Source organism: Trachemys scripta, chromosome 4 (assembly GCF_013100865.1).
Source record: "Trachemys scripta elegans isolate TJP31775 chromosome 4, CAS_Tse_1.0, whole genome shotgun sequence".
Lineage (NCBI taxonomy): Eukaryota > Metazoa > Chordata > Testudines > Emydidae > Trachemys > Trachemys scripta.
The window spans coordinates 43,275,874-43,299,843 of NC_048301.1; the positions used below are offsets into that span (position 1 = coordinate 43,275,874).

The window sequence follows — 23,970 nt, forward strand, 5'->3', positions numbered from 1 at the left end:
GGCAGTTCCCAGCTGCAATGAGAGCAGCCCTAGTATGGTTTCTAAATAACTTAATTGCAGTCTTTGATACAAAATCTGCCTCCAGAAAGCCAAAGAAGCTGATTATACTTATAAGCAGCCTAGACACCGGTTCAGTGAATGGATTCATAGATGCCCCGTGTTACCAGCAGTTCAGAGTGCTTGTCATGCACCGGCAAACTGCAGACCTTTTGTGGCTGATGCTTGATAACTTTTATATGTAGAACTGAAGTTTGGCCCTGAGAATTTTAAAAAATATAAATATTCAAACATAACACATGCATTCAATGCAGAGTGAAATCCCCAACGTGTTGTAAACCTCAGTTTTCAATGTGTTAGCCCTTAGCCTGCTTAATACTGAGGGCTTTTACCCTTTCAGGATTGGCCAGTTCCAAAGCAAGTGTTTCTTGGGCAGGGATGAGGGAAGGGTTTTAGCAGAAGGCAAGAAGGGGTTATGTTGGCTGTCTTGGTTTGGAAGCCTGGGCCTCTTCCCTCCCTGTTCTCCCCCTCTGACCAGTCTCATGCTAAGCAGTATTGAGTAAGGTAGAACCAGCATGGAACCAAAAATCAATTCTCTGGGTAGAGAATGCTGGTTAAGGAGCTATGGTGAGACAAGAACAGAGTTTTTCACTTACTTGAGGTGAAAGGGAGAGGAAAATGGGAGTGGAAGTAACTTGGTTCCTGGTCAAATTTAGAATCAGACAGATCCTTCATTTCCCCCTTTAGGGTTTGTGTTTTAACCCACTGAACTCTAAGTCAATGAGAGCAGGAACTATAATAATAATGGTGCAGGGTTGGGCCCATAACACACAAATCTAAGCTACTGGGGGGGAGGGGAGTGTGTGGCTGGCCCCTACAACCTCTATTTTATACAGCCATACTCTTAGTACAAGACTCCTGGCAAGTCACTGCACGGGGGTAGAGAATGTGTCTTTTTTAATATCTTATACAGTTGGTCTGTAGAAACAGGGCACTCAAGGAAGGGGTTGTAGCTTCTCAGTATTTCCTCCCCTCCCCCAACCCAGACACTCTGGCATGACAGTACTTGGTTGTCCAATGGTATGTGTCAGAAGTGGCAATTTTAATCTCGTAGCCTGAATGGTTATGTGGAAGCAAAAGTGAGGTTTACATTTGGAAGCAAAAAGTGCTCTCATGAGATGGCCCACAGTGCCAGCTTGCTTCTTCAGCACAGCCTGTTGGGGGCAGTCTTTTCCCTCTCATGCTAAACTGCCTGCCCCTTCTCTTCCAGCTGAGGTGAGGCAAAGCTCCCATAATGACCTGAGAAATTCCCCTGCAACTTCCCAGTAAAACAGGCCAGTCCCTCTAGTGTAAAATACCTCAAAACTGGCCTGTGTTACATTCCCTGTATAAGAAGCCTTCACCACCCCATCCTCATGCAGAAATGACTGTTCTGTATTATTTGCTAGAGGTCATGGCAATGCTGCCTATGCACACATTATTAGGGAAGTGCAGTCATCTGCTACTTATAAACCTTGCTTTTAGCAAACTTTTTCTGTCTTGCAATTTTCACTGACTACACGATTGGATGAAGTGACCAATAGCACGGCTAGATGACATCTGAGAACTAGCTATTTTAGCCACCCATTAATCTGAGCCCTCGCTGTGACATGTAGCCTGCTGCTAGTTCTAGATCTGACCTTGGCAGCAGGAATGAAGCCAGCTGCATCTAGAGCTGGAAGGCAAGGGGAGGGAGTGGGACAAGGGCAACAGAAGACCTACCACCATCTCCATCTGTTCAAGCCCTTGGGAGAACTTGGAGAAAGGCCTGAGCGTGTTTGGGGGAGGGAGGTAGACCAGAGAATAGCACAAGTACAGTTCAGAATAAGTTTTCTTTGTGTTCTTAGTATCAAGTTCAGGCACTACAGACTCTGTTGGGAGCATCTGCTTTCTCTGTACCAAAGTTGCATTAAGTCTGGCAGGCTCAGGGCCTTCATCTTTTAGTTGTACAGTTTGTAAACTGAAGCATTGCTGCTGTTGATCAAGGGCCCAATTGTGCAGTCCTTGCACAAAATTCTCAACTTGCACAAAAACTGCAGGATAGAATCCTAAATTTTCATCTGAATTATCCCAGAGGTGAGTTGGGGACTTCATCTGCTTCTTCAAATCCCCATACCTACCCTAGTGCAATGAGATTATTTATTAATAAGCACAAAGTAGCCTTGTAAGAGAAGGGTCCTGATCTGCATCGTTGCTGGAGAGGAGAAAGTGCCTAGATAGAGGACATTGATTCTAACAGAAGTGACTGTAGAGCTTAGGGCTATGTCTGTATTGTGAGCTAGAGGTGATTTCCCCTGCTCATGTATACATACTCATGTTGGTTCCCATTGAGTTAGCAAGTGTATAAATAGCAGAGACGGGCAGAGTACAAACCTGCCTAAAACCAGTGGGTATGTTCTTGGCCTGGCTCAGCTGGGCCTCCGTTGTCACTACCTATGCTAGCACCGCTACATTGCTATTTATACTCCTGCTAGCTCAATGACAGCTAGTATGAGTATGCATGTGAGCAGGGGAGTCACACCCCTCGCTTGCAGTGCAGGCATAGCCTGAGAGAGTTTGCTTTCAGTCAAACTCACATTTAAGTCCCCTTTGTAATGTTAATGCCTGATATTAGTTAAATGTACATGATAGCACTGCTATAAAATATAAATCCAGTGCTCACATTGTATTACAGCATTAAGTAATTAATTGTCTAATGCAGGACCCTGGTGTTTGGAACATTAAGACAAGGCCACTCAAATGCCTATTTTAGTAATTAAAAAGCTATTTTTAACAAAATGTTCTTGGATTCAAACCTTGGTGATGAAGTTTTCCTCCTTTCTAGATCTCACTGTTACTCCTCAGTACTAAAGAAATGGGATAGCACCCCCAACTCTCAAGACTAGCCAGTTTCCTGAGAAGGGCCCTCCATTAGACACCCCTTGGCCCTCCCAAGAGGGGGTTGTTTGGGGACGAGGAGACAGGCTCAGGCTTACAGAGCCAGTCTTACCCTGATCTGCCACCAGATCTTGCTCCAGCAGCTGGAGCCTGGCAACCCAGAGGAAGAGCACCATAGTGCAGTAAGGTGTAGGGAAAACAGTACATTTACTGCCTCTTCAACCTTAGGCTAAAAGGACTACTTCTATATGAAAGCACATAGCAAAGATGATTCAGTAGCTGAAACTACTGGTTCCACAGGACAGGAGTTGGTCCTCAAAGGCAGGCAGAGCAAAGATGAGCATATGTTGGGGAAAAAAAAAAAATTCATTCCTGTTTTTATTATTGTTCTTCAAAGACACTATTTAAATACATGTTTCCAAACCAGGCATGATATAGTCCTCACAGGATTAAAGATCTCAGGTTCCCAGCAGTCACTGGTGAACTGCAGCTCTAGACACATGGAGAACTTACTTACTGGCAAAGGACATAATCTGCTCCTAGAGAGGGAAAGAGGAAAAAAATGAGTCACTTGTGAACCAGTGAGAGACAAATATTTAGAAACAAAGCAGAGAAAGCTGCTGCATCCTCCTTCCCTCTACCCCACTGGATACCATCTCTCTTCCTGTCTAAGGAAAGGAAGGCAGAGGGATTCAACATGGCCTAATTTTCCAGCAGACACAGGGAAGACAAGTGGAGCACTTTACTGTCCTTCCTGAGCAGCCCAGCACCGAGGGCTGACCCACTCCACTTGTTGCTAGAAAGAGAAAAAACAAATGAAAAGCCCGTCTCCTTTCTGGTCAGATAATAACATTTTCAAGGTAGTCAAAGCATTCGTGCAGAACAGTGCACATTACTCTCCACTAGCAGCCACTGAGCCCTGGGAGACTGCTCATTCCTAAGTGAGTGCTGTTCAGAATAGTCGGCTTCTGACCATCTGCAACATATCTCAAGGAGTTACATACAGTCAGGGTCAAACAAATCAAAAACTGAGAAACTCAAAGTGAAGGTTGCTGGATTAGAGGGAGCTGTGCTGATAATAGGTGGTTTGCCTAAGAGATGGCTCACCATAAAAGCATTGCAACTAGGTCAAGTCATCTGGCTGTGTGGAAGTGGGTCACACTGGCATCTGGGCCTCAGGGGGAAAAAAAAAAAATGAATCTTTAGGGATAACACTGTTACTGCCACTTCTCTTCAGGTAGCCCTCTCTGGGCTATAGGAAGAGACCCACACTGTAGCCAAGGTAGAATCATTAACAAATGGCACAGAAGACCACTCAAGCCATCTTTGGAGTGCCTCATTCACATGCCATTTGAACACAGGGTGTCATTCCTCCTGAATCTGCTAGTGACTCAGCCCACTGTATCATCACAAGTTAGTTAGTAGTGTCCTAACGGTGCCTCTTACTTTGACTGGAGACAAGGCATTTGTTGTTTGTAATCCCCATGTCCTCAACAGCACAAAGGGAGCGACACTTGTGGAGTAGAGTCTCTTTAACAAGTCGATGGCAGCCATTAAAGAGAGGTTATGCCTCTGACGTTCTGTCTCAAACTGTAAGAGGTGCTTTATGGAGCCTGGAAAAGAGGAGAGAATTAAATTGCAGTCCCAACTGCTCATGCCACTGACATAATGAGCTCCACAGGCACCCAAAACACACACACACACCAACGATCTTTGCACTCTCTAGATCAGGGATGGGCAAAATTTTTGGCCCGAGGGCTACATCTGCGTGGGGCAATTGCATGCAGGGCCATGAATGTAGGGCTGGGGCAGGAGGTTGGGGTGCGGGAGGGAGCGTGGGAGAGGGTGCAGTGTGCAAGAAGGGGCTTAGGGCAAGGGGTTGGGGTGCAGAATGCGGGAGGGGGCTCAGGGTATGGGGGTAGGGTGCGGCAGGGGGCTCAGGGCAAGGGGTTGGAGTGCAGGAGGGATTCGGGGTGCAGCTCAGCATCACTTACGTCGAGCGGCTCTGGGGTGGCAGCAGCGCACAGCAGGGCTAAGGCAGGATCCCTGCCTGCCCTGGCTCCGCACCGCTCCTAAAAGTGGCCAGTATGTCCAGCAGTGGCTCCTGGGGGTGGGGTGGGGCAGGCGGCTCTGCCACGCGCTGCCCTTGTCCGCGGGTACCACCCCCAAAGCTCCCATTGGCCGCAGTTCCCCATTCCCGGCCAATAGGAGCTGTGGGGGGCAGTGCCTGCATGCAAGGGCAGCACACAGAGCCCTCTGCCCCCCACCGTCCCCCAGGGGCTGCAGGGATGTGGTGCCAGACACTTCTGGGAGTAGCGTGGGGCCAGGGCAGGCTGGGAGCCTGCCTTAGCCCTGCTTCACCATGGGGCTGGCAATCCCACAGGTCGGATTGAAAGCCCGGATGGGCCGGATCCAGCCCGTGGCCCGTAATTTGCCCTCCCCTGCTCTAGATTCATCTTAAAAAGGTGCTATTCAGCAAGTAGCAAGATCCAAGAGTTCCTTGTTCCCTTCAGCAGCTCTTATTCCCACATTTCCTTATACCAGGGGCCAGCAGAATGGAACATTCTGTCAACTAGGCAACACAACATGGGTTTTGGGAAGGGAAATGCATCCAGAAGCATCACTCTCTGACTGGTCCACAGATGAAGTTTGGACACTCCAGCTCATCCCAGTTTATAAATATGCTGATACATTATTCATTTTATGAGACACCAATGTGCCCAGAGGTGTACAGGAAACAAACTGAGTCAATCCTTGCCCTGAAGAGCTCACTATGTAAAAGAAAGAAGTTCAGATATACTGGGAGACTTGGAGAAGGGGATATTCAAATTATTACCATAGATTATTCCTTACGATTATGTATCCTTACCCAGATCCTTCCCATTGAAGGCCGCTGTGCTGAGGTGATGTGTCAAGCATGCAATATCTCCAAAGCCCATATTTACACCTTGTCCTGCTAGTGGATGGACTCTGTGTGCTGCATCCCTAAGGGCAGAGCAGAGAGCATCTCATATCCTAATCAGAGGAGAGCAGAGACAGTCCATGTTTTCCATACCCATTAAGTCCCTGCCCCGAGTGTAGCACAGAGATTCTCAATCTTTTTCTGAGGCCCCCATCAACATGCTATAAAAATTCCATGGCCCACCTGTGCCACAACAACTGTTTTTCAGTAGATTAAAAGCCTGGGCTGGCATCATGGTGTAGCAAGCAGAGCAATTGCCCAGGGCCCCACACCACAGGGGGCCCTGCGAAGCTAAGTTGCTCAGGCTTCTGTTTCAGCCCCAGGCAGTGGGGCCCGGGATTCAGCTTTCTGCCCTGGGTCCCAGTGAGTCTAATGCTGGCCCTGCTCTCTGGTTTATTTTGGTGGACCCCCTGAAACCTGCTCGTGGCTTCCCAGGGGACCTGGGACCTCTGGTTGAGAACTGCTGGTGTAGCACACACTTCAGTTCCTCTTTCTAATAAGCCCCTCCTTATAGCACTCCATGTCCACTATATCTACACACACACACAAACACACACCTTATTTAACAAGTATCTGACCTCCAATACCTCCCCACACTGTGCTACACATACTCTGCCTGCCTTTTTCCTTGAAGAACCTCTCCACTCCATGGCTCCAGATGTAATCCACGTGCTCCACCTGTTAACTGGGGAGAGGAACATGTCTGGCACCACAACTATCACCCTCCCTGAATAATCCACACCCCTGCTGTGCCAGGTGCGCTTCACTTCATTCCCCAAACAACATACACTTTATGGAACCAGAAATGGCCTGTTTTCCCATAAAAACAACCATGGCACCTGCAGCCCTCAATAAGCAATTTACCCAATAAGCGCCATCCGGTGCCGGACATATTCTGTGGCATGGCCCATTCCAAGAGGAAACACAGCTCGGCTCTTTGGCTCCACTCTGGCGATGCTTGGGGGCAGCTGGCGGGCTGCAGTGCCTGATGGCATCAGGAGAGAAATAGCAGATCGGAACACGGATCCAGCAGTATCAATAAAGTCCGAGTGGTGTAGGTTGCTCCACTGAATAACAATAAAGACTGATTTATATGGTGCCCCAAACCCCAAGGCTTCTGGATGTCCCAACAAAATTACAAACACTTTGTTTTGTGTAGTGCCCACAACGTACTTGGCACTGAACAAGCAGAAGGGATGACATGATTCCCTGCCCCAAAGAGCACATTCTGCCTTTACTAACACCCAAAAGCAACATGACCTAATAAATACCAGACTGATGCATAAAAGTCCCCAAATACACAATTCTAACCACTCAGCAAACCAAACCATCCTCGTTACGGCCTAGGAGGAGACCATCTTAGACGAGGAGAGTCTCCCCCTCCTATCGTTTTGAAAAGTAATTCACTCTCCATCACTATCTCCAGTGATGATCTAACTTCAGTCACAAAGGGTAACCCTCTCTCTGAGAGGTGTTTTAATAAAGCTCCCATGTGAAGATCTCATTTCAGGGTTGTTTTTTTTAATGTTTTAGTGAGACTTTTTTGATTGACAAAGTGTTAAGAATGTCAGCTTGTAACTGCACTAATGGAAAAGCGAATAGAAATCTAGTAAAAGTAAAATCGTAATAGGCTTTCAAGTTACTGCTCGTGCATTTAAATCAGACACTTTATCTACTAATTATACAGCCTGGTTAGTATCCATGCAAGTTCACAAGTTTTGATTATAGCAGGCAGAAGAGAGAGCCTATACCATTCTATTTGAGCAAGATAAGATATGTACTAATAATCAACAAATAAAAAAGATTCAAAGCCAAAAGCTACCTTAATGCAAATTAACCAGATCTGAATGACAAAGAGTCACAAGTCAGAGCATATGGTGAATGAACACAAGACTAAAATGAAGAATTCTTTATTAAAGGGCAAGTTAGACTTTGTGGAAAATAAACTGGAAGTGAAAAGTAGTAGGCTTGCTGGGCCTCCGAGGAATTCCTGCATTGACTAAGAGTTGTTGGAGCCTTGGAAGTGCATGAGTTAGGATAGTCAAAGGAAGTGCCACCTCAAAGCACAACTGCACTTAAAAATGCACTCACAGGTTTTGCATACAAATTTTGTTTGGCTTATTTTTATATAAACATATGCAGAAAAAATGGTAGTGAAGGAAGTGTGTCTAGAATTACAGGGTGAGATTCTGTAGGAGACTGAAGAGGAGCTGCTGTCCACGACGCAAGGAACATATATACCTTTCTCTTTAGAGGCCTCCAATTCAAGAACTAACCAGACTCAACCTGTTCAGCTTTTAAAATGAGGACCAGATCAGACCTACCCATGTGATGTTTTTCAGCACACACTAGCATACTTTTCTTCCAAGTCAACTTACTGCAACTTCCATAATACATTAATTATGTTAGGTCCATACATGTCAGAACAACGGCGGTGAATTCCAGATTCATCACAGGAAGACGAAAGTCTTCCATAATGCAATTCCCTGTAGTGGTATCCCATGAGAGGGACATTTCTTCCCACCCTGAAATCCTGGTAATTACAACGAAGGAGGAGGATAGACATTCCTTATTTTACTCTAGCTAGTTCACTGAAGAAGCTATTCTTATTTAGACAGGCATCTGATGTTTTTTGAACCTTATTAAAAGGTTCGCTTCAATAGTATCCTGCAGCAGCAAGTTTCACAGGTTAGTTATATGTTCCATTAATAAATATTACCCTTTACTCATTTTAAAGTTGCCATCTTAATTTCACTGAGTACTTTTTGTATAATAGGATGGAGTAAACAGGGGCCAAAATGGCCACCATTCTTTAATTTACAGAAGTCTATCTTATCTCAGCAACAAAGTCAGCTCTGCATCCTCATGAAATGATGATACTCACAAAGGCAGTGTTGATGGTGTCCACAAAGCTTTCCTCATCCATACTAAGAAGCTGTGATGCATGTTCATGAGATGTGGACCAAACCAAAGAGCTGGCAGTGTCAGAGAGCTGACCCAAGAGAACCATAAGAGTCAGTATCAAGAGACAGAAAAATAATCTGTGCAAGGCTCTCCCACATGCCAATCCAGGAAAGGGCCCAGGCCCTACCCACACGCTAATTTGGACCAAGGTCTTCATTCCACCCATCCCAGAACCAATATGTGCAAGGGGCTCCAGACCCAAAAAAGCCAACAGGCGGGAAATAGGAAAAATAATAAGAATTAGAGGGGGAAAAACAACTACAGACAACAGTGATAGGTCAAGAGTTATAGAAAGAAGGAAAAGTCTTGAGGCAAGATAGAGGCAATGTAACTAGGCACTGAAAGGTAGAAGAAAGGTGATTAGAAATAAACGGACCAAAGAGTTAAAGATGGGTGAGTCAAAAGTCACTGTCTTACCGGGAGAAGAGCAATTGGCCCTGAAGGGAGGAATCTCTGCCATGCTACATTGTTGTCTGTGGCCTATAACATGAAGAAACACGAGGACTGATGCATCACCTACTTAACCTGCGCAGACACTGCAGCTCAGGAACTTGCAGGATCTCACCTCAGACAAGTGCAGAGTAGCAACCACAGCTGACTGATCATAGTGATAGTGGATGTTCTGAATTCCAGCTGCTTTCCGGACCATGGAGTTATGACCATCTGCACCAATCTGCAAGGGGATGAGATACAAGGAAACCTCGGCAATGGCTTTAGAAAAAAATCAGTATTCCAGCCCTTGTTATCTGCAGTGAATAGCTAACTCAAAGTAGCAAAGGCCTCCCCATTGCCCTTGGATATGTGGTTTCTTTTAAATAAATGAGAATACTGCAACAAGAGGCAGCCTCTTCAGCCCTACTCTAATTCAGCAGAGTCCTCTTTGGTTAGCCACAAAAGAAGGCTACCGACGTTACCCCTTAGTATCTCTGACACAGTCAGCAGCTCACCTCACTCAAACCCTCCCCACTAATGGAGCAGCCCACACATGAAATCAGAAGTAAATCCATTGGAAAGAACTTGGCAAGAGATGGTGCCTGATCAACACAAAATGGAAGTTTAGATACCAGCAGTTTGGTCTCCAGTCTGCGTCCATCAGCTAAGTCAATTTTGACCCAAGGGCTTGTGTCAGAGAGATGACAGGTAAGGGGCCAGGTATACCCCACTGCTCTGCTCCTGTAGAGAACCTCCACCCGATCTGATGGAACACAACATAGCAGGGTCACAGCATGATACAGACATGAGAGAAGGAAAGTTACAAAGAGAGCAAAAGGCAAGGCACAGCTAGGCAACACAATGACTCTCGGAGCTGACCCCATTGACACCCACCCTTAGGGCACAAGGAAGCAATCTATGAAGGCACTTGTATTGCCCCCATCACTGCAGAGGCTGATCACCTCTCAAATCTCTGAGCTGGGGGGGGGGGGGAGTTAAAGCCATTTCACAACAAAACATAAGATACCACAGTGAGTGCATGTGTGAAGTCTAGAAAAGGACTTAGGATAGAAGGCTTAGATACAGTTCCACTGAGAACAAGTATCTCTTCCTAACCCAGAGGGCCTGACTCTTCTCCATAAACCTCCGAGTTATCTGCTGAATGCATTTCCTCCCTCTCTCTTCCCCTGTTCCAGAGCTCCCTGCTGAATGCAACTCACTGATAGCTCCCACACTGTGAATAAAAAATGAAAGCAATCATCGCCTACCTGACACTGCATCTAACTGTTTGGTTAGAGCAGACATAATGACATTGTTCTCCACTACATAACCCATGTCTTCTAAGTTGTTTTTATCAAAGATTATCATGGCTTCTGAACAAGCATCCCATACCTATTAGGGGGAAGAGAGAGAGAAAATATTATCACACTGCATAGACTCAGCATGAACTGTGCAGCTCCATCAGGACCTGCTCACAACTCTCCCTTAATAGGGAAAGGTGATGGGCAATCTCTAGAACTTCCATCAGGAATCATCCCTCCAGCCGCTAATTTCAGGAGATTGAGGGAGGACGAAGAAAGGTGAGAAAGTCTCCTAGGAAGACTCCCACTCCCAGTCCTGATTCAAGCCCAAATTAATAGTATTAAGTTTGCAAATGAATTGTAGCTTTGCAGTTTCTCTTTGAAGTCTGTTTTTGAAGTTTTTGTTGAAGGATGACTACTTTTAAATCTGTTATTGAATGTCCAGAGAGATTGAAGTGTTCTCCTACTGGCTTTTGTATGTTCCCATTCCTGATGTCTGATATCAGACATTAATTTGAGCTTGATTAGGGACTGGGAGTGACTGGCTCACTACAAAAGCAATTTTCCCTCTCTTGGTATTGACATCTCCTCATCAATTATTGGAGTGGACCAGATCCACCCTGACTGAATTGGCCTTGTCAACACTTGTTCTCCACTTGTAAGGTAACTCCCTTCGCCAGCGTATTTATGCCTGTATCTCTAATTTTCACTCCATGCATCTGAAGAAATGGGGTTTTTACCCACGAAAGCTTATGCCCAAATAAATCTGTTAGTCTTTAAGGTGCCACCAGACTGCTCGTTGTTTTTGTGGATACAGACAAACCCCTCTGATCCTAGGAAGACTGACACACCAAGAATACAACAGGCTTAGTCAGTGTGCCCTGTTCCTCTCCAGGGAGGAAACAAATCTTGGGCCATTAGGGCTAAATATTTCTGAGAATTCTAGTTACATTAGCAGAAACAGACAGACTGCATTCATGGCAGTGAGTCAGGCACCTGCATCCGCCGGAAGGGTTTGAATCGCAGGCTGCAGACATGATCCCAGGCACCAAAACCTAAAGGAGAGAGAAGGACCCACAACATGAAGAGAAACCAGTCACAGTGAGACCAAAATGAGACTCAGATTCATGATCCTCTCTTTCTCCCCTCGATCCCCTAATGAATAACACTCTTCCAGCCTAGCTATAGACTGCTTTCTCCACCCGCATACAGAGCTGGGTCTGTCTAGGTTCTTATAAGGTTCTCACACCACTCTTGATACTGATGCAAGACAGGAGGAAAGATCCACCTGCCTGGGGTCAGTGAAGGCCTGACTTCAGGAATTCAGTGTAACATACAGTCAACTCTCACTACATATACTTAGGCTCTGAGTTGAGGGCACAGGAGGGAGGGAAAGGCTCAAGGACACAGCTGATTAAAACACTTTTTTCCATCATTAGGATGCAGGGTTCAGCTCTGCCTATAGCCACACATCAGATTCTCTCAGCAGCCCATAAGTTCCCCTTCTCCTCCTCTATCCCGGAAGACAACTTCAGTGTCACATTAGACAAGGGGTGGGCAAACTACAGCCCGCGGGCTGGATCCGGCCTGCCAGCTGTTTTAAACCGGCCCTCGAGCTCCACTGGGGAGTGGGGTCTGGGGCTTGTCCCGCTCCAGCACTCCAGCCGCGGCGCAGGGTTGGGGGCTGCTCCACATGGCTCCTGGAAGCAGCAGCATGGCCCCCCTCCAGCTCCTACACGTACGGGCAGTGAGGGGGCTCCATTCTGCAAGCTGCCTCCACGCCAAGCGCCACCCCTGCAGTTCCCATTGGCTGGGAACCGCAGCTAATGGGAGCTGCAGGGGCGGTGCCTGCAGACAGGGCAGCACACAGAGCCACCTGGCAGCGCCTCTGTGAGGAGCTGGAGAAGATAAATGCTGCTGCTTCCAGGAGCAGCTTGAGGTAAATGCCGCCCAAAGCCAATACCCCTGAGCCTCCCCCCACGCCCCAACCCTCTGCCCCAGCCCTGATCCCCCTCCTACACTCTAAACCCCTCAATCCCAGCCCGGAGCACCCTCCTGCACCCTAAACTCCTCATCCCCAGCTCAGAGCCCCCTCCTGCATCCTGAACTCATTTCTGGCCCCACCCCAGAGCCCACATGTCTAAACAGAGCCCACACCCCAACCCCAATTTTGTGAGCATTCATGGCCTGCCATACAGTTTCTATTCCCAGATGTAGCCCTCGGGCCACAAAGTTTGCCCACCCCTGCATTAGACTCTTTCTCCTGCCACCCACCCAAGCCAGCATCAAGTCCTGTCAGTTTTTCCTTCACAACTACTATAAAATGTCGTTTTCTTTCCCTAAAATCCTTGTCCAGGCCTTGATCGTCTCTCACTTCAGTATCTGCAACTCCTGTATGTAATCTAGCTTTCTCACCCAACCCTGATCATATGAACACCTGCTTGTTTTTCTCTTGCCTTCCACATATTGTTTCAAAACTCTGCATGACTCTCCCATGGTTTGTATCTCAGCCCCCATTTCCTCTGGTTGCCTGTGCTTCTCCAAAGCCTCTCTCCTAATCTATCCCTCTGTACTGTTTTCAAACTCTCCTTTCTGCCCCTTCCTCCATGCTTCCCTCCCCACCCCCAAGCATCAGCCAGCCTCCCTTCAGCCAAATACTTCCACAGAACATGGTGATTCTGTGAAATGGCCACCAACAAAAGGAAGCAGAAAAAAATAATCGTTCACACCACTCAAACTGGATTTCCCAAACTCTGGTCGTCTAGGGTAGTGCTCATCTGCACATTGTACTTCGAATCATAAGCTCCTTGGTGCAGTCACCCTTTTTATGTCATATCATATTAACATTGTTCAGCAAATGACTGATCATATAAGCATTACATGAGAGATGGACAAGGTCATTTTGTCCATACTCTAGGGGCCACTTCACACCAGCCCAAACTTTGAGTTACCCCACCTTCATCAGGCTGTATGTTGAACCTAACTAGTTTCAATGCATGACTTGTGTTTAATGTATAAATGATCTAGAGAGGAAAGGGGATAGTTCATCTATAGAAAGGAGAAATAAAATTCAGAAGTCATTCTAGAGAATAGAAGCAGAGGGCTGAGAAGTTCAACATTCAGTGCAGAGAATGATGAAGTAACAAGGCCAGTGAAAAACATCAACGAGAATCCCCCAAGTGAGAGTGGACACAAACCATTCAGGGTAAAGATTCAGGAGTGGGTAGGGAAGAGAATTTTCACTTCATTCAAAAATTCCCTGTTCAAATAGGACATGACAGAAGGTTCTGCTACAGAAAGTGAAATTACAGATACTATGAAATTAAGCACAGGAGCATTAACACCTTAACTGTCTCTATAAAAAAACAAAGAGTGAACTAGAAATTAAATGATTACAAGCTGTTGGGATGATTCTCTAAATCAGAGGTGGGAGGAAGATCAATGGTAGGGATACCACTGCATCTCACATGTTCCCAAAGTTGTAATATGCAATCTGATAACTAAGGAAGCAATGGTGAAATCCTTTGGGTAAAGATAGGAGATGGGCTGGGCACTTGACCAGTCCAAAAATAATTGACAATATTTGACTGGTCAATTGATCAATGTCAAAAATGGTCAAATATTTTAAAACACTAATTTATTAGAACAGTAACAAAAAGAATTTCCAATAGGCTTAGCCTTAGATAGCTTATAGATTCATAGATTCTAGGACTGGAAGGGACCTCGAGAGGTCATCAAGTCCAGTCCCCTGCCCACATGGCAGGACCAAATACTGTCTAGACCATCCCTGATAGACATTTATCTAACCTACTCTTAAATATCTCCAGAGATGGAGATTCCACAACCTCCCTAGGCTTAGTTATTTTAACTCAGAAAAATGTGAAACATAACAAAACTAAGTTCTAAAAAATGAAAGATTGGGACCATGATGCAATCAAGAAGGTAGGCCACCACCTTCATCAGGGCATTCTTGCTGGAATATTTGATCCTGGTCAAAAAATAGGAGGTCAACATACATTATTTAACCGGTCAACTGACCAGCTTCCCAAGCATAGATATGAGAAATGACAAATAACGGAAGCATTGCCGAGATTATCTGCTTCAGTTCTGGGGTCTGTAGGACAACAAGAGTCAGAAATTCTTCAACCAACTAGTGTGAAGTCAAAAAGTGACCAGTGCTGTACTCAGAAGAAGGGATTTTTGTTTCAATTGCATACCATATTCTTCTCTTAGTTCTAAACCTAAACCATTGTGTACAGTTCATAGAATATCGGGTTGGAAGGGACCTCAGGTCGTCACCTAGTCCAAACCCCTGCTCAAAGCAGGACCAATCCCCAACTAAATCATCCCAGCCAGGGCTTTGTCAAGCCTGACCTTAAAAACCTCTAAGGAAGGAGATTCCACCACCTCCCTAGGTAACCCATTCCAGTGCTTCACCACCCTCCTAGTCAGGGCTTTGGAGCAGAGCCCGGAGCTGGAGCGCTGAGCAGTGGAGCTGCAGGATTTTGCACAGCTCCAAAGCCTGCCCCTAGTGAAAAAGTTTTTCCTAATATCCAATCTAAACCTCCCCCACTGCAACTTAAGACCATTACTCCTTGTTCTGTCATCTGGTACCACTGAGAACAGTCTAGATCCATCCTCTTTGGAACCCTCTTTCAGGTAGTTGAAAGCAGCTCTCAAATCCCCCCTCACTCTTCTCTTCTGCAGACTAAATAATCCCAGTTCCCTCAGCCTCTCCTCATAAGTCATGTGCTCCAGCCCCCTAATCATTTTTGTTGCCCTCCGCTGGACTCTCTCCAATTTTTCCACATCCTTCTTGTAGTGTGGGGCCCCAAAACTGGACACAGTACTCCAGATGAGGCCTCACCAATGCCGAATAGAGGAAAATGATCATGTCCCTCAATCTGCTGGCAATGTCCTTACTTATACAGCCCAAAATGCTGTTAGCCTTCTTGGCAACAAGGGCACAGTGTTGACTCATATCCAGCTTCTCATCCACTGTAACCCCTAGGTCCTTTTCTGCAGAACTACTGCCTAGCCATTCGGTCCCTAGTCTGTAACAGTGAATGGGATTCTTCCATCCTAAGTGCAGGACTCTACACTTGTCCTTGTTGAACCTCATCAGATTTCTTTTGGCCCAATCCTGTTGCTCTGCAAATGCTAAATAGGTCCATCCTTCTATTTCAAACATGGCTATTTCAGGGATGGGTGAAGACATTTCTATTTGTTAAATGTTTTGGGATTAGAGCTGGTTGAATTTCTTTTTGTCAGTATGGGGGGGGGGGGGGGGTTGTGTGTGTGTGTTTTAAGAAAAAATGGCTTTCTGGAAAATTGTTCAACAGTTCAAAATTTCTGATCAAAACAAACTGAAAAACATTGCTTCATTTTAATACAATACTTTTTGGTTTTTGTTATTTTTAGTCCCTCCCTTTCCTAGTGGATGAAAGAGAGGAACCGTCAAAGTTTTTTGTTTGGTTGGTTTTTTTGGAATTGGGGGGGAAAATTTCCATAAAAAAATTGCAAAAAAAGTTTGTTTCATTCAAAAATGTTTATGGAAAATACTTACAATTTTTTGACCAGACTTATTTGGGATCCTTTGTGATGAAAGGCACCATGAAATTGTCAGAGGTGGTAGAAAAGAGGGCGAGAGAGAGAGAGCAGAATTACCAGAGATGGAATTTGGGCAGGACCCAGAGATATCCCTGCTCTTAGCCTGGGTGCCATAGGATAAATGGTCAGAATCTCAGTTTTGTGTCTCATAATGGTAACTCCAGCAGCACTGAGCCCCTGCTCCAGGCTAGGGCATTAGTTCAGCAACAACTCAGATAAAATTACCAACACCACTTTCTGGAGCACCTGGGTTGTTCACACATCCAAGTCCTAACAACCAGATCTAACCCTACTTAGGGCTTGTCTACACTAGGGTTACCATATTTCCACAATCAAAAAACAGGGCACTGGGGGAGCCCCGCCCCTGCCTCGCCCCCATCCACTCCCTCCCACTTCCCATCCCCTGACTGCCTCCCTCAGAACCCCAACCCCCCCTGCTTCTTGTCTCCTGACTGCCCCGACCCTTATCCACTTGCATGGGTGGCAGGGTTGTAGAAATTTTGGTGGTGCCCAGAACCCGCCCCCCACCTGCCTAAGGCTCTGGGAGGAGGGTTGGGTGGGGGGAGAAGGAGGTCTGGGGTGCAGGTCCCTAGCTGGGGATTAGGGTGCAGGAGGGGTGCTGGGTGCAGGCTGGGGGTGTGTGAAGGCTCTGGGATGGAGTTTGGGGGTGGGAGGTGGTGCAAAGGGAGGGGGTGCAGGCTTTGGGAGGGAGTTTGAGGGCAGGAGGGTGTGTGTGGGAAGGGGAGAAGGGGTTTGGGAGGGAGTTTGGGGATAGGAGGGGATGCAGGGGTGAGGGCCTGAGGATGAGGGGTTCATGATGCAGGAGGGGGGTCAGGGCTGGGGCAGAGGATTAGGGTGCGGGGGGATGAGGGTTGGTGCTGAGGATGAGGGGTTCATGATGCAGGAGGGGGCTCAGGGCTGGGGCAGAGGATTAGGGTGCGGGGGTTTTGGGGCGTTGGAGAGGCTCGGGGCTAGGGTGAAAGGGCAGGGTAAGGACAGCCTGTCTTCCCATTAGTGGATGGGGGACGCTAGGACCCGGGGGGCAGCAGACAGTAGTTGCCTCTGGCTATGGCAGTACAAGCAGGCAAGGGAGAGGCAGGGGGGCCAAGGCCGGCTCTAGGTTTTTTGCTGCCCCAAGCAAAAAAATTTTTGGCTGCCCCACCCCACTGCACCCTCCTGCCGCCCCAGCCCTGGGTCACTGGTAACTCATTCCCAGGGCGGGTCATTCAGCAGGAATTTTGGATGTGCACAGAACAAAGACAGGATTGGTTCCCATATGGTTACAAAACTGCAGTAAAGTGGAACAATTTTCAGCTTGTGTGATGGAAGGCTATCTGGGTGCATATTATAAGACTGTCCTACATAAATGAGGAAAAGTTGAGGTGCCTTTATTATTCTTTTGTTCCATTCTTTGTTTCTATGGGGAATTTGCCAATGCAATATCACTGTCTTCCTTTTAAACAAACAAAAAAGGCAATGGCTGTTGAAAATAGCAATTCCAGTCCTAATAACCACTGGGAAGCATTTCTTGCTCAATTTATTCTACTTTTTCTACAGCAAGTTACAGTGGATCAGTATATTTGATTTGGGAGAAATGAAGTAACAGCTGCCCAAATTGAGCTTGAGCACTCCTGAATTTTGAGTGTGTTCAAATCTGGAAGACAGGTGCTGGATTCCCTTTCTGAATATTAGCTAAATCTGGAAAAGAAAAGTCAATTTCTACTTTTGGAAATGGCTCAGAAGTGTAAATCCTCCTACGTGCCTGGTACTCTATCTAAAGCTGCCCAGTCTAGTAGAGCCTCCCTTCCCTTACTTTTCATTTTAAATTCTAGTGGGATCTACGTACCTGCCTTGCTAGGCTTCAGATAGAGAGGTGCAATGTCCATTTAGTCCACCCAATTCTTTCTTTGGGGGAGAGCCCAGGGTGGGGTGGCAGGAGGTGAGGGTGGGGGCCAGAGCTGGGGCAGCAGGGAGTGCGGGTGCAGAGGGGGAGAAGAGCCCAGGGCTGGGGTGGCAGGAGATGCAGGTGGGGGAAGAGCCCAGGGCTGGGGCAACAGGAGGTGCGGGTGGGGGCCAGGGCTGGGGTGGCAGGAGATGTGGGTGGGGGGCAGAGCCCAGGGCTGGGGCAGCAGGGGGGTCCAGGTGGGAGCCAGAGCTGGGGCAGCAGGGGGTGTGGGTGGGGGAGAGTCCAGGGCTGGGGCAACACAGGGGTGCGGGCGGAGCCCAGGGCTGGGGTGGGAAGTGGCAAAAAACCTAGAGCTGGCTCTGTCCCTACCATTTACAGCAAGCTGCAGCATGAGGTTTCAGTTCCACACTCCTTCCCTTTCCTGGTAATTGCGGCCAAGGGAATGCTGGTAAATGTAGTTCTTTCCCTGCTCCAGGGCTGGCTCTATAGGCAGGGAGGAACTCTATAGGCCAAGGAACTACAGCTCCCAAGGCTCCCTGTTGGTTCTCAGCTCCCATGCTGGATTCTTGTGCCCCTGCAAATTTGCCGCCCCAAGCACCTGCTTGCTTTGCTGGTGCCTAGAGCCGGCCCTGGGGGGAGGGTCCACGGGGGGGGGGACACGTGCGGAGGGGGGTGGCGGCAGGTGGAGGCCGGGGACCCATCCAACACTCCCCCGCTCCTTGACTGTCTCCCCCGGACTCCCCTTACCATTCTGGCTCCACCTGTTTGCAAAACACGCTGCCCAGTGGGTCGGTTTGTGTGTTACACAGGGCTGCAGACAGAGAGAGGGGGGAGCAGGGGAGGGCTCTGGCTGCTGGAGGCCAATGGGAGCAGCTCAATTGGCCAAGCCACCCAATCAGCAGCTGCACTCTGCATGGAAGGGAGGGAGGGAGGGAGGCGAGGGAGAAAAAAACCCCGGACATTTTAACCTTGTTACCAATTCCTCCCGGACGGCTATTTAGAGACGCAAAAGCCAGACATGTCCGGGGAAATAAGGACGGATGGTAACCCTAGTCTACACTTACATTTTATAGTGTTCTAACTTGCTGGCTCAGGGGTGTGAAAAATCACCCCCCTGAGCGCAACAAGTCTGAGTGCTTTAAAGCACTAGTGTAGACAAGCTCTGAGCACTTGGAGCCGCGCTCCCAGCACTCGGAGCTAATCCCCTCATGGAGGCGGATTACCAGGAACGCTGGGAGAGCTCTTTCTCAGCACTTGCGCCCGACCACACTCGCACTTCAAAGCGCTGCTCCAGGAGCATTCCCACAGCAGCGCTTGAAGTTTCCAGTGTAGACATACCCTTAGTTTACAAATAAGTAGTATGGCTTCAAGCTAGCAGGGTTAGGGAGCATGAACCAGCTCAAAACCTTCCCACCTACCTAAATATTCATGCTGTGAAAAGCAAGAAGAAAGGGAATAAAAGGTTTGGAGGAACCAACTCCGTACTGTGTATCAGAAAGCAGATACAAGACTATTTCAGAACCAGGCTGTGAAATTAGTTTTTTGTGGCTGCAAACCTCAGTCCGGTTACCCGAGGAGGGGAGAAGCCTTCACATCTCAAAATCCACTACCACCACCACTTATCCATCTTGCTGGCTTCTCAGCAGAGAAATCAAAGACTGAATGGGCCCAGGAGACTGAATTATGCTGCAGAACCAATTCCTCCATGGCAGGGGTGCGATACATAGACTAGGGAACAGTGTAAGAAGATTCCTTCACACAAGCCAGGCTGTATCTGTTCTGTGAAAAGAATACTCTAGGGCTGTCACTTGAAGCCCTTTCACTAGCACTGAAATCACACAAAGAGCTATACAAAATGAACAAGGATTCCAGAACAAGAAGTCACGCCCCTAACCTAGAAAAGCCTGATTTAGACACCTCAATTCAGAATGCTTGGCATAAGAAATGGAGAGTAGGAATCAGCCAAGTCAGTTTAAGAACAACAGTCCCAATCTGAAGAATTCTCAAGGGCCCCACAAAAATAAAACCAGTTCTAGTTTCAGATTAAAGTGTTATACAGAAAGAACAAGAAGAGCTGTACTCACTGCTCAGAAGGGTGGCTGAACCAGGGGAGATGGAACTGACCCTGTTACTGTAATTCTCAGGCAAACGGCCAGACACTTTCCTAGGGCCAGCTTCCAGTAACAGGATTTTCTTCTCACGGAAGTGGACATCGTGTCCTGAAACAGGCAAACATTTATTAAGATACTTTTAATAAAAAACTCATGTGTTTATTTATTTATTTATATAATCAAGAACTCCCATGCACCTTGCAATGAGACACTTAAATAAAATTCCCTACAGGGAAAAGCATATATAACGCAGATTTCTAACTAGGTAAATAGATTTAATACTATGGAGGCACTGTTCACAACTCCATAGTTAAGGTTTAAGAGCCATTTTGCAATTAAAGCAAGGATTCAGCCTGTTTTGTATGAAAAACTACAACGTATCCTCCCCAGACTTGCAGCACTTAGTTTTTTGAGTACAGATCACATTTTCTGAAAGTTTACAAGTAAATCTGTTAATTTCTGATTTAAAATTAATTAAGAACCAAATTCTTTAAGAAATTTAGCATCTGTGAAAGTCTTTTCTTTGTCCCAAATGATCTTCACGATGGAATAACCCAGACACTTCAAACTATTCACACAGTTAAAATTATTTGAAACCTTTTGCACAGGCTATACTTGAAAAAATAAGGTGGCAATTAAGCTAAGATATTTATTACTGTATATAATTGTTATGGTTATATAGGCTACAATTAGGCTCATGAAATCCATACATGGGGTCACTCTGACATTAAAAATAACTCACCCAATAACTACTCTTCCTCTACAGCTAATTTGCATGCAACAGTTCTAGTGGCTGTAATGACTCAGTAGGATGAAGGAGAGTGGACACTTATCAAGAATAGTTCTCATTGGTAGGTTACTTTGCCCAACTGTTACTGCTTTTTAAAAGTTCCATGGCTGCATATTAGCTTTGGGGGATCAGGGCTTGAAAGGCTCCCTGCAGCACTGCTGCCTCAGCTCCACTACACACTGAATTACCTCTTGGAAGAGGCAGGGATGTAAAGGGAGCCTTTAAGGCACAGAGATATTTGGACATGGGGCCTAGGCTCTCCCTTCAGATAGGGTGGGTCTCACCCAGCCCTTTGAACCTATAAGTAAATTTCAAATTAAGCTTTGCATTGCTCCGGCTTTGGTGTACCAGTGGAACTGTCCTTAAAATTTTTTTAAAAAATGGTTAATATGCATCATAAAAATCACTAGAAATATAACAGGCAAGATTCTCTTTAGGTTTCTTGTTTGATCTTTATGATGTTTTAATTTTTTTTTTTTTTTTTTTTTTTACAAAGTTAAGTAAATTTCCCCCACACCCAAAAAAACAACAACCCCACAATATTAAAATGAAGTTAAGATTGCAAGAGAGGTGCTGCAATTAGCTCCAAATAAGCATTATAAACCCAGGAAATTCAAAGTTACAATTGCATTTAGAAGACATCCATCTGTTATGGTAAAATATGATAGTTAAGGCATCCAAACAACTTTAACTCTGCCCTGTTACCCTGTTGTGATGTTGCAAGGAGAAAAAAAAAGAAAATATTCTAATGCATCTTTAAAAATCGATTTAATGTGGGACCACAAACACTAAAAACTCTTAATCACATAGCTATTGCATGACATCACTACAGGGAAGACAGATTAGCTTGTAAATTGGTATGATGGGCAAGGGGCCTGGGCAGTTTGTGGGGAAAATATATGATCAATTAATCAAGGGATCCCAAGACACAGCACCCTAAAAATGAGGATTTTCAATGCTGAGGAATTAGCTGTGCTTGAAAGCATTACAATAGGGAAAAAACAAATGGCAGTACAACACATGAAATATACTACTGATCTCCCTTGATGCGATCATGTGTATGGTACCGAAGAGGTCTAAAAACTTAAGATTTGAAATTATTAGACCTTGGTTTGGAAATTATGTAGCACAGGTGATCCATTAATAAGAACTGACATTTCCACTGTGTGCACACTTAATTTCTGATTGACTCTTATTTATATACCCCAATTAACCTGTGTAGCACCTGTGTTTCAGGAAGTCATGTCTGTTGTTTGGTTGAGAAGACACAAGACAAAAAGGCTTAGGAACGGGTAAAGTACTGATATTCTGAACTCCTCTAGGCATCCTTATGGAAGCTGAGTTTGATCAGGAAGTGCTACCCCAACTCTGTATTTTCTAAACTATGTGTTTTGTTTCTTACTATATCTTGCAGTGGATATGGGGGTAAAAGGAAGCTTGACTCTACATTTTCTGACATTTGAGTTTTGGAAGTTACACTTTCATATTCTGGAAGGACAGAGGGAGAACATGACACCATTGAGCACCTACAATCTTACCTACACGTTAAGGATTTATTTATTTTTAAATAAAAGACATTTTAGCAGCAGATAGGTGAGATGATTCACAACTTGTACAAATCAGAACCCCAACTTGCCCTACTTCCAGATATTAAAACTAGCACAATTATCTCGCCACACACACACACAAAAAGGAAGAGAAACAGGACCAGTGAAAACAGTCAGCTACCAGCTGGAATGTAGTCACTTATTTAAGACCAAAAATTAAGGAAATGAATTGGCTTAAAATATTGGACTTTTTTTAAATGAATGAAAAAGAACTAAGTGCAGATGTGTAGACTACTGCTGTATAGTTTAAAACAGAGATTCTCCTTTCCTTACCCACAATAAACTGCCACTTCTCAATGAAAGCTTTTTCCATAGGAAGTGTAATGGCTGCCCTAACTAAATTAGGGACAACTCCATTTTAGGCCTGGTCTACACACAGTATAGAGTTGTGGGTGTGATTCCCCCCCAATCAGTAGATCAGCACAACCCTCATGTTGGATACACTTATAGTCCCCATATAGGTTAATTCCCTTCTCCCTTTACACAAGTTACACCCCTACAAGCATCTTTATCCAAGGATAGCCATATGCCCATTTTGAGAGGTGGAGAGGAGCGTTGTACCGTTTCAACGCTACCAGCAGAGTGTGGACGAGTTTCAACCCGGGTACCACAATCCACCATCGAGCCCTAGGGCTTGATGGAGTCTAGGCCACTGTCCTATCCTATCTCCTAGAACTGGAAGGGACCTTGAAAGGTCATAGAGTCCAGCCCCCTGCCTTCACTAGCAGGACCAAGTACTGATTTTTGCCCCAGATCCCTAAGTGGCCCCCTCAAGGATTGAACGCGCAACACCGGGTTTAGCAGGCTAATGCTCAAACCACTGAGCCTGTCCTCCCTCTGCCCCTACCCCTCCTCTGCCCACCCACCACCGCCGGGCTCTGAGGCGTCTCTGGTCGCATTCACGGCCAGTCAGAACGGGCCCCGGCAGGGCCACTCCTCGGGACACGTTCTAACCCCGCAGCAAAGAGGATGGACCGACCCACCCCCGGCCCAGGTGAGCGCGACAAGGCCTTACCCAGCGCCGCGGCCATAGCGCTCCCGACCATCCCCCCGCCCGACACCACCACATCATACACCGGCCCGGTGCCTGCGGCCCGCAACGGGACCCTCCACGCCAGGACCGCGGCCCGCCCGGCCCGGAGCCGTCCCCTAATTGGCGACAAGAGACCACAACCACCCGCGGACACCCACACCGCCATCACTGCGGAAGTGACGAACCCAGCACCATAACAACCGCCCAAAACGGAAGTGACAAAATAAGCGCCATGACAACGCATGTGCCAACAGCCGAGGTGCATGCAGGGCGACTCCTTCCTGGACAGGGCCTCCCAATCGACAGGCAGTAGGAAAGGCGATCATTGGCTATTGAAGCAG

The 23,970-nt window shown here is 46.5% G+C and overlaps 1 protein-coding gene across 3 annotated transcripts; it reads right to left on the reverse strand.

Moving 5' to 3' along the window:
* Nucleotides 1–3,273: 3,273 nt before the first annotated feature.
* On the reverse strand, nt 3,274–23,825 carry COQ6 (coenzyme Q6, monooxygenase). 3 transcript variants are annotated; one of them, XM_034768557.1, is made up of 12 exons: nt 23,612–23,825; nt 20,173–20,307; nt 11,569–11,627; nt 10,540–10,663; nt 9,904–10,034; nt 9,405–9,512; nt 9,257–9,319; nt 8,760–8,867; nt 6,740–6,942; nt 5,783–5,898; nt 4,360–4,526; nt 3,274–3,452 (listed from the first exon to the last, which is right to left on the reverse strand). In XM_034768557.1, the coding sequence occupies exons 1-12, from the start codon at nt 23,793–23,795 to the stop codon at nt 3,423–3,425; spliced, it is 1,428 nt and encodes a 475-aa protein (XP_034624448.1). In that variant the 5' UTR covers nt 23,796–23,825; the 3' UTR covers nt 3,274–3,422. The 3 variants fall into 3 exon arrangements, with proteins under 3 accessions (XP_034624448.1, XP_034624449.1, XP_034624447.1); XM_034768558.1 differs by lacking the exon at nt 23,612–23,825 and adding an exon at nt 22,870–23,281; XM_034768556.1 differs by lacking the exon at nt 3,274–3,452 and having other exon boundaries at nt 3,459–4,526.
* Between the last annotated feature and the right edge of the window lie 145 nt (nt 23,826–23,970).